Raw genomic sequence first — 10,626 nt, 5'->3', positions numbered from 1 at the left:
TAACATGAGTACAATATGTGAATTTGGCCACAAAGATTATATTAGGACATTTCTACATCTTTTGGATATGAATACATATCTAATTATGCATCAAGAGATGCAGATCTCTAAGTTTGAGCTCACATACTTGGATGACTCAATCCACACTCCAACCGCCATGGCACAACCTTATTAGTTGATTGTTTCATCTCTTACAATTAATAAGGTAGCTAATGTTGCTACTCATCTTCAAATTCCATCAAGATATGGCTTACCTTTAAACCTTACTTGTTTCAAAGATGCATATTTCAAAAGAGTATGTTGTAGACAAGTTGTAGACAATCAAAAGCATCAATTCTTCACATATATTAAAAAATCTAGTTCATACAAAAAACCATAGATATAAATAATGTATTGCAAAAATACATAATAGGTCAAGATTCATACATGAATGGCCTATCACATAGCGTGAATGGTGATCTTTAGAATGCCTAATGCATGCATTTAGCTTTGCATTTTTGGAATCTTGATGGGTTTAGTGTAAAAATTCCCACTTCTGATCTTACTACACAAATAATGGCATTGCTAACCTACAATTAGCATAACATGTTGGCTTTAATACTCAAGCTTTGGATGACAGATGCAAGTCAAGTGATTCACCAAACATAGTCATCTCCTCCTTAATAAACTCATGGAACTCATCTGTCCTAACCTCATCAAATTCAAAAGTCCATTTCTTTAAGCATGTGTTTGGATCAGGCCCAGGTTCTAACTTAAGTGTGTATATTAGCTGAGCATCCTCATGATTTCCAAGGTGTCCTCCTTCAAAGATTCTAACCTTTAAATAATGATTATCGTGATCCATCTCCTCCCATATTGCCTTGAGATAATCAAAGTGGGGAAAAGCTGCACAACAAGAAAGGTTAGAAGATATGATGAGGAATTTCTTCATTTATGAGATAACCTGTAATGCTAGTTGTTTAGAAAAATCTAATTATGAATATTTAAATGGATAAAATCATAAAGTATTTACATAACATGTTTCGTCAAACTTTGAATTAGAGAGAAAAATGACTTTTATCATGTAACGAGTGAAGGATGTTCTTGAACAAAAAACCTCCATATGGTTGTAGGGTGCAACATGATGATAAAATGTATTTTTATAAGTTATTTGCTTATTTTATACATCTTACATTGCTTATATACTTGATAGCTTATCTGATTATGAGTTGTCTTATGTATTTTGTATATCCAAAAGTGCATGAAGATATGATTGAATGGCATGCTAAATAGAGTGCTTATGATTTCTCCTTGTGTAAGGAGAGATGCAATAGAAGGAAAATGAACCTATTTCTCTAATACCCATTCCAAAGCTTTTAAAAATGAAGGGTCTGTGGTTTGTCCTCAAAGAGAACCCTTTGAACATTTGTCATATATCTTTCCTCTAATGACAAAAACAAATGTAGAAAACTCGGATATTAAAAGTTCCTACTTTACCCATGAAAATGATGCCTCCTAAATCTTGTATCATTCATCAAGGAGAGCTCACATTATGGCGTCACTATTTGCTGGATCTAGTTCTGTTGCCTACCCATGAAACTTGCAATTATTTCAACTTCAAAGAGGATAATTATTTCAATTATGTCACCTTCAAAGATGAGGTGATTGATACTTGATATTAGAAGGTGGAAAGGAAGAATAAATCGGTCATAGGTAGTAGGTTCATGCAAAGATGCATAGCTATGAAATTCATGGTATTTGTGTGTATAAAAGGCTTGATGAGTGCACAGTAATGCATATTCCGGTAACTAAGGAGGAAGTACTTCACATTATTGCTAAGGTTTGAGTATTGGTGTGTGAGAGACTTGTTTTGGGGGGGGCGGGGGGTGGTGGTGTCTGCTTACATGCGGGGTTGTATTTGAGGAGGAAGATGCCACCGGCGGCGAGAGGGGGCCCGTACAAGTTCTCGACGGAGCTGTAGTGCTGCGGCACCACCCTCGGCAGTGTCACCTGGAAGTTCTTGATATGGGACGGGGGCAAGTTGCAACCTTTTGGGGGAGAGAGAAAGGGACAATCAGAGGCTTTAACTTGAAAGGACAACCCATCCCACAATTCTAGCTAGAGAGAGTGTGTGTACATGCGCATGTATATGTGTGTGTGATAGGGATTGTATGTGTTAAGGTTGTGTCGCGCAGGGAGTAAAAATAGGCCACCCCTATTTTGATGAGGCTAGGACTCCACCTACGGTAGCAAGGGGAGAGAGCCAGAGGGTATTTGAGGTGAGAGTGGGCTGAAGAAAGGAGAGAAATAGACAGAGAGATGAGATTAAGGAGAAAAGGGTCAAATAAATTAGCCACATGTTGTTGAACTTGACTATGCAAACTTGTGCAAGTTAAATTTATTTAGGCGTGGCTTGGCTCTTATTAAGTACCTTAGTTAGCTAAATAGAAATGATTGCGATAAAGACAACTTTGTGGGTTGGAGAGATGTCAATATTAAAGATGTGATTTGATAGCCATTAGTCTTTAATAGAAAAGGAATGAAAAGTCATAAAAAATGTTTCAATGTGCCTTAAGATAATATTAAAAATTCATTATATTTAGTCTAGTGACATAATGCCACCTATAAAGTAGCCCCTAAGAAGGGAGAAAAGTGAGTACTCTAGCAATCCCAAATTCCCAATTCACATGATTAATCACGAGTCTTTTTTTTTAAAAATATCTACCTTACAAGCTGTCCCAATACATCCTTTTCGAAATGGGAAAATGTAGAGGCGAGCTCAAGCACAACCAGCAAGACCCACAGACCGCTTATTGTTTCAAGCTTTTCAAGCCGAGCACTAATGACTACCTCTCACATAGCCAACGTGCTATCTCTCTCTACGAGTGTAGTGAGCTAACCTCCATGCTTGATCGAGTCGCCTCCTCTCTCAAGCACTTTGGTAGCTCCATGATCCAAGTGCAAGCTTCAAGCAAGCTCGATCCTCAAGCTCCACGGTCCAAGCTCCATTGCCGCGAGCAAGAGAAGAGAAGAGAAGAGAAGAGAATAAGAGAGGAGAAGATGGAGAGCTTCTCTACCACGATCCCTCATCCTCACACACGGAGCCAGCCGACCAAGGTCACTGGACGTATCCAATTTGAGGACCCCTATGTGCTGTGTTATGATCATGAGTGCTTTTTTTTTCTTTTCTTTTTGTTTTATTTTTTTCTTCTTCTTCTTCTTTCCTTTTTGTTTGATAAATGAATACAACCAATGCAATATATTGAGGCTATCAGCCTTTCATTTGGATTGAGAAATATCAAGATCCAAAGACTGTGAAAAATGGATATTACAAAGATGATTGTGTTACTAGCCTCAATGCTAGAGGAACAATTGTTGAGATGGAGAGATACACTTGAGATTTTGCAAACCTCTTTGTAACATGTGAGACATTGGTACAATTGAGGTAGCAACTGGAGTGAGTTGTGCATGGACAATGAACAGAGCATCTAGCGAATTAAATCCTGGTTTGCTGAAGAAACATTTGTCATTTGATGAGAGCATGGCTCCTACCCCGATGTAGAGTTGGGCCAAGAAAGAGAAAGTATCCAATGACTATGCTTTGGGCCATGCTGAAATGCAATGTGTGCTTTCTAGACGGGTGATTTTCTCTTCTTGTGGGGATTCTGTCATGGCTCTTTGTTCTTGGTATTTTTGTCACTTTCTTCATAATGGTTCTTTGTGGGACTGGTGGTCTGACATTGAACGATTTCATATAGAGACCTATGTCATCATGCATTCACTTGACAACTCGTGAGAGTACATGCAAGTCCTATGCTTCAACCATAATGAACAGGTGTAGCTCAAGGAGACATTACTTATCTGAATCCCATGGTGTTGACTTCAATGCATATCACCTGTGCTTGATTATCATTGTGTGTATGTGTGTTCGCTTTGCTTTTTTGGTATTATCTATACATAGTCACAAAACTCATTGTTTATTTATGTATAAGTTTATGAATCCATGTTACTTCGTAAGGATAAAAACCAATTATGGAACTCAGGATTGTACTGGAGTGTGGCACATGCATTTAGGAATCATGGCAACCTACTCAATAACAATAGATATTTTGCAACATCGAGTAGCATGGTACCTTGTTCAAATCTACTTGCAACATGTAGCCCGTCCTCAGTGAGAATTTTATCAATCAAAGAGTTTTCTTGGCTAGTTCCGGCTAAGTCCATACCCTAAACCATAGTCAGTATTCGAAAAGAAGTTGACTGCACATAGATCAGGTCTCTTTGAGATGGCCATTTGGCCAATCACTCCTCTGAGACTCTGGGCTCCAAGTTTGGCCATTGTAGCGCAGTTTTCAAACCAATGTTTTTGAAATTGACCTCGACCCTTTGATTGTCACTTTAGTTGCTCTATCTCTAGGAGATTTGGTTGGCAAAGCACTTCATTGAATGTCACAACTAAGCGTAGTTTGTCGGCCTCCTCGTCAAAGATGAGTTGCTTGCATTCATGTGGGAGCTTGTCATAGTGCTTGTTGAGGTATTCTTGCTCTTTCCACGATAGCGGATATGGCAAGTATTCCTCAAGCTGCTCCCTAGGGAATGTGCCCATGTCCGCAAGGATGTAAGCACATGCGAATAATTTGAGTTTGGCCTCCAACTCGATCAAGCACTCTGTGACACTTCTATGTTCTATGAACGCTTGCTTGGTTGCTATCTCATGCAAGGTTCTGGGAGTTTCCCTAGGCTTTACCATAGCTAGGGGCTCACATATAAATGAGCAAGATTAGTCAATGCTAGGATTGTTTATATCCTCGGAGTTTTCATGTTTCTCTTGAGCCTTTGTTGCGACTGTGTCATGGTTCTCCTCGGATGTGACTGGTATAGTTTTGTCAACCTGTTGTGACACTGTTGTATTCACTCTTGATTGGTCAATGCAAGTTTTGTTGTCGGTGGATTGAGTGTTGCAAGCAACCACTGATGGTAATAGTTACTTTGACTTATCAGAATACACGAATGTGTGTAAGGTTTCACCCATGTTAGGAGAGATGGCAGTGGGTTCATTCGTGGGTGGACTCAATGCTTTATTCCTCATCTCTAGCACTCTTGGTCTCAATCTTCTTGGCATCTACAACCACTTGTAACTTTGGAGGTGCTAATTATCGTCACTCTCGTGAGCACACTACGAAGACCCACAAACTACTTATTGTTTCAAGCATTTCAAGCATTTCAAGCTGACAGCTATGGCTACCTCCTGCATAGCCACGTGCACTCTCACACACAAATGTAGTGAGCTTACCTTTGAATTTGATCGAGTACCTCCTCCCATGAATTCACTGGTACCTCCAGAACTCAAGATGCGCTCTCAAAATAGCTCCATCTCCAAGCTCCGAGCTATGACCTCCATAGCCATGCATGTAAGAAAGGAGAAGAGAAGAAGATGAAGGTGAATAGAGAAGAAGAAGAGCTTCTCCACGGTCCCTCACTCTCACACAAAACACACACTCTCTCTCACTCCCTATCTCCCTCTCTCATGCACAAGAAGGAAGCAAGAAGAGAATCAATTTGGCCGCATACAAGAATGAGCTTCTTCATTCACTTTTTGACTTTTATACATGCCCTATCCTCTCCTTGGGTGGCCATCCTCTTTTTAGTCTAACCATTCCTCTATTTTATTTCCTCCTCCTTCCTATTAGCATAGGCCTTAACTCGCATCTCTCGTTCTTTACAATTTGCACTGGGAGAGAGTGCAATACTCATTTATAAAATGAATTACAATGCACTGGTACTCTCCTTGCTAAAATATTAAGGTACACTTATTATTATGCACTTCCTTCTACATTTTAGAAATTTTCCTACTCTCCATATCTTGAGGTTTTTTTTATTATGCCTTTGTCCTCCGTCTTCCTCTTGCCTTAGGACTACCTTCCACTTTCGATTTTTTGAAATTTTTCTATCTTGGTCTTTCGAGGGTTAACATTACCCCCCTCTTAGTAGCTGAGTGCCAGTCCCATGGCACTTTATGGTATAGGCTGAAAATTTCAAGTGTTAGTGTGGAATGGTTCTTGGGCCCTTTGCAGAGGTGGGTCACGTTGGAAATGCTCTATAAAACAAGTTTGAAAGATTGCCGATGTCAAATATAGATGGTTTGTTGAAGAAGGCATTCATAGGTATTGGCTTGCCACACCATTATACATTGTATCTGAAAAGAAGAAGATTGAACTTCTTAGAGGGTTGTGTCTACCTTACCGTGTGCAGTACACTATGTAAGTGATGGTGGAACTGGCCCGGGGGTTCCACTAGGGTTTATCGTATGGTACCATGTGAGTGTAAGGGAGGGGGGTTATTTAAGTGAAGAAATGTACATTTTATAAGGTAAGGTCCCATAAATAGGGGGTAGATAAGGGATATTTTCATATATTTCTTACATGCAAGTGACATCTCCTTATTATTACTACTAGTGCCCCCCGTGAGAACTGGGAGATGGGTTGCATAGGCAAGCCGAAGGTATTGTCCCACACTTGATAACCCAATTCATTTAAAGGAAATTGTTTTCTCACACTTGAGGACCCAGTTCTTGTGTAAAGGAAGGTGCCGTGAGTGAGTGACTTAGGGATATATGTCTATTAATCATGTCTTGCCCTTGATGTGCCCTAAGTTGCGAAGTGGGGGAGGGCTAGGGTGATCCCTAGGTATAATGATTGTGACACTCATAGATTACAGATGGACGAATTTCATTTGTATATTCCTTTTCTTTTTCACTTCTTTTCTTTTCTTTTTCTTGTTCTCTCCCTTTTCTTTTCCTTTCCTTTCTCTTTTCTTTTCTTTTCTTTTCTTCTTCTTCTTCTTCTTCTTCTTTTCTTTCTTTCTTTCTTTTTGTGCTTACAAATAGGGAGCACATTAAGTGGCAACCTATTCAAGGGTAGGGTCCAAGCTGTGTGGAGGCTTAAGGGTTTTGCTTAGGAAGACTCTACTTTACATATAGCCCTTCAAGTTAGCTCTTACAATGAGGGGCATAGATGATAAAAATGGGTGGTTGCACCTAGTGAACCTACTATCGCTCATATCCTCTAAGAAGCTCATACAAAATGCTAGTAAGAGGGTGCCTCTCATCATGAGGTAGACCATTGCAAATCTATCTATTCATGTATTAATATAAAAAAAGAGGGGTGGTAACCAATCTTCCTTTGTCATAGGCTTTTGTTTTAGTAGTAATTGTAAAAGGTGGAGATAATTACATGTGGTAATGAAAGTGGATTTGTTCATGAGGAGAATCCTCTGAGGAAACCTGCTTATTGATGGTGGGCGGAGATCCCTTTCAGTGAAGATTAGGAATTCTTTAGGAGACGAGTCATTCATATTGTAAATAATAAGAAAGTCATATCTACCATGCGCCTCCCGGAAGTTAACTCCAATCCTCCACGGGCAAGGCATATAGGTAGGATTATCCCTCTCATGTGTTAGGGTGCTACAGAAAACTATACATGCCTCTAAGTTAAAGTATGAGATGTTTCTATGCCACTTACATTGAGCCTCATATCCTTCCACTCTTTGGAGAACCTCCACCGCCTTGTCTTTCCAATAATTTGTAGGCTCCTATTGCCACCTCATGGGGTGTCTCATTCTTTCTTTGAGCCATCTCCTTCCCAAACTCACCTTATTATGTCCTCCACCACCCTTGGAGATATCACCTTGTCCTGTGTTCGAGGGAAGGTGAAGGTGAATTTGAATGAGCGGCTATGATTTTGCCACTACTCCCACACTACAAGTTCATGGCCCAAGTTTATAGGGTCACACTTCTGTCCTTGAGGAATGGCTACATGTGGAACTTGCAACGACTTGGCTTTGAGTTTTCATCTTGCTAATTCTATCTACTCTCTCAGCCTATGCCTCATCTCCACCATTCTTTCATGTGGTATAGCTTCCTCACCTTGCTCTTCCGGTTGTGCTTGTGGTTGTAAAGAGGGACTTGGTTCATACAGTTGGTCTTCCTCCATTGGTTCATACTCAAAAGTTGGCCCTTCTTCATGGATTGGCTCTATTGGCTCTTATGGAAGAGATTGTGTCTATTGCTCCAGCTCCCCAAACCCTAGCAAGTCAAGTTCTTGCATGGCTAATACAACTGAGATTAGATGGGCTCATTGCTCATCCACTCCTAAGGTAGTGCTAGGTTTGGGTGCCTTGGCATGGAGTCCATGTTGTAGTACTCTCCTTGCCATCTCTAATTTCCTCTTTACTTTCCCGAAGGTCTCTTCTTCTCTTGAGTGTGTTACATTCAACACTATGCTTAAAAAGGCTCTTTGTTGCTCCAACATCCCTGTCTCTATGGTAGCTAATCCAGCTTTGCTCTCTGCCATGAGGTGTTCACTCTCGGAATGGACCAACTGGTAAGCTAAGTCTTTGATTATGTCCTCATTCTATTGGTTTCCCAATCTTCCACCTTAACTTTTATCAGCTCCAAACCTTGATTCTTATATTGGGCTAGAGTGGCGATTACTTGCTCCTACTCCTGCCATAATACATGCATTTGTTATTTTTCATTGTTTTGATGCTCTACTTGCTCCTTTAAGTTTGCTATTGTGGAGAGCTACTTGAATTTGGTTATGTAGCTTTACCAAGTTCTTTGTGACCTCTTCATCCTTTTGTGTTTTGGCCGCATGCAGCTCTTTTCTTACCTCCTCTCTTTGCTTCTTTAACTTCTCATTTTCTAGCTTTAGGCATCTATTTTCCTTGGAGTTGAAGGCACACATTTCATCTAAAGCCATAAAATTGTCTCTTTCTTCATTGTATAGGTCTTTGAGGCATTTTTTGCCTTGCCTTCCCTCTAGAGCCTCTTTTAATGCAATCATTTCCTTGTTTATGACCATTCTCCCCCTTGTTTATGTATTGACAAACCCATATAGGTAAATCCAATATGTTCCTATAATAGTGTATTCATGAATGTATTCTCTCCTTAAAAATATCCTAGTAGAAGTAGGTGCCTTAGATGAGATGACAAGGGCATAGCCTAAGTGGGTTATCATAGTAGGAGAGGCTCTTATTAATCATTGATGTTTTCTTTTTGCTAATTGAGACTATTGATTGGAGCAAGCTTAGAAGCAATAATGTCATTGTGGATTAATAAAAATTATTTTCATATTTATGGTTGTTGAAAGTAGGTTATGGGCTCACCACATACTCAATCATGCTTGTTTCTTGGCCAAACATGTCAAGCATGCATATATATTCTATTCTATGTAGGTTGTGGCTTTTTTTGTGGATTATAGGATGAAAAGAAAGCTAGAAAAAAGCACTAGGGGGCACTAGGGGCATAGTTAGGTAGGAAATGCACTTTTATAATATCCTTTGATAGAAAATGAATTTTATGATTCTACATATGTGACCTTGGTCAATGATATTGTTGTGAATGTTTGAGTACACAATAATCCTATGCCTATAACTATAAAGGAAAATGGACCAAGGAGGTCTTAGAGAATAGACAAGCAAAGAAAGGCTTCTACTCAGATACTCAATATGACATTGATGGTTGAGATTATGAGAGAAGTAAAGGAGCTAGCAAACTTAGAGGAAGCACATGTTGACTAATGTGGAGAGTAGCTATGCAAATTGAGTATGCCAAGATAATAATCACACATGGGAGTTAGTGGGATAGCTAGAAAAGAGAAGATTATTGACAATAAGTGGTTGTAGAATATAAATTATAGGACTAATGGAAGCTTAGAAAATTCCAATGCCAAATTAAATGCACAAGGATTTTCACAAGTTAAAGGATTTTATTTTCAAGAATAATCATTCACTCCAATTGCCAAAATGTCCACCATTCACGTAGTATTTGTAGTGGCCACTCATAAGGTAGTTTACCAAATGGATGTAAATCAACATTCTTGAATGGTGACTTTAAGGAGGAGGTATAAGTGGCTTAGCCATTGGATTTAAGGTCCCCCTTTTGAGAATAACTTTTGTATGGTAAAAAAGTATAATATGGGCTGAAACAAGCTCCTAGAGCATGGTGCTAGTAGATGGATAAATTATTTTTAAGCTTGAACTTCACTAGATGTGCCTAAAATGATAACTTGTATATTTATAGGGATGGTGAAATGTCTATAGTGATTGTTATATATGTGGATGACTTACTTATTAGGTGATAATAAAGATATAATCCACGAGACTTGAAAGGATTTGAGCTTTGAATTTGAAATGACAAACTTACGCTTGCTACAATATTGCTTGGGCATTGAAGTTTAGCAACAGCCTAGTAAAATCTTCATCTATCAAAATAAGTATGCATGGGAGATCTTGAAAGGACTTGATATGATCGAGTGTGAGAAGATAGCTACACCTATGGAAGTCAATGTGAAGTTATCCATTGAGGATACATTAGTACTAGCAGACATTGGGAGGTACAGGAGCTTGGTTGGTAGTTGCATCTATTTGTGCAACATCATGTTAGATATCAATTTTGTTATTGGTGTTTTGATCAAGTTCTCAAACAAATCACGAGAAATTCATTCGAAAGTTGGGATATAGATGCTTAGTTACTTAAAGGGAAATCTTGACTATGATATCCCATACGATTTTAGAAGTTCTCTCATGGGAAACTGTGACTCAAGCTGGGTAGATGGCAGTGATGCTAGGAAACTATGACTCAAGTTG

At 39.2% G+C, this 10,626-nt stretch overlaps 1 protein-coding gene across 1 annotated transcript; it reads right to left on the bottom strand.

The window, feature by feature from the left end:
- Positions 1-601: 601 nt before the first annotated feature.
- Positions 602-7,970, bottom strand: LOC148028926 (uncharacterized). The gene is made up of 3 exons (XM_087688510.1): positions 7,904-7,970; positions 1,884-2,027; positions 602-885 (listed from the first exon to the last, which is right to left on the bottom strand). Exons 1-3 carry the CDS (start codon positions 7,968-7,970, stop codon positions 602-604), a joined length of 495 nt encoding a protein of 164 aa, XP_087544636.1.
- Between the last annotated feature and the right edge of the window lie 2,656 nt (positions 7,971-10,626).

This window comes from Lygodium microphyllum, chromosome 11, assembly GCF_053477565.2.
Source record: "Lygodium microphyllum isolate KBCC chromosome 11, Lygodium_microphyllum_v1.1.10, whole genome shotgun sequence".
In the NCBI taxonomy this organism is placed as follows: Eukaryota; Viridiplantae; Streptophyta; class Polypodiopsida; order Schizaeales; family Lygodiaceae; genus Lygodium; species Lygodium microphyllum.
This window is presented reverse-complemented; position numbering and strand designations above follow the sequence as displayed.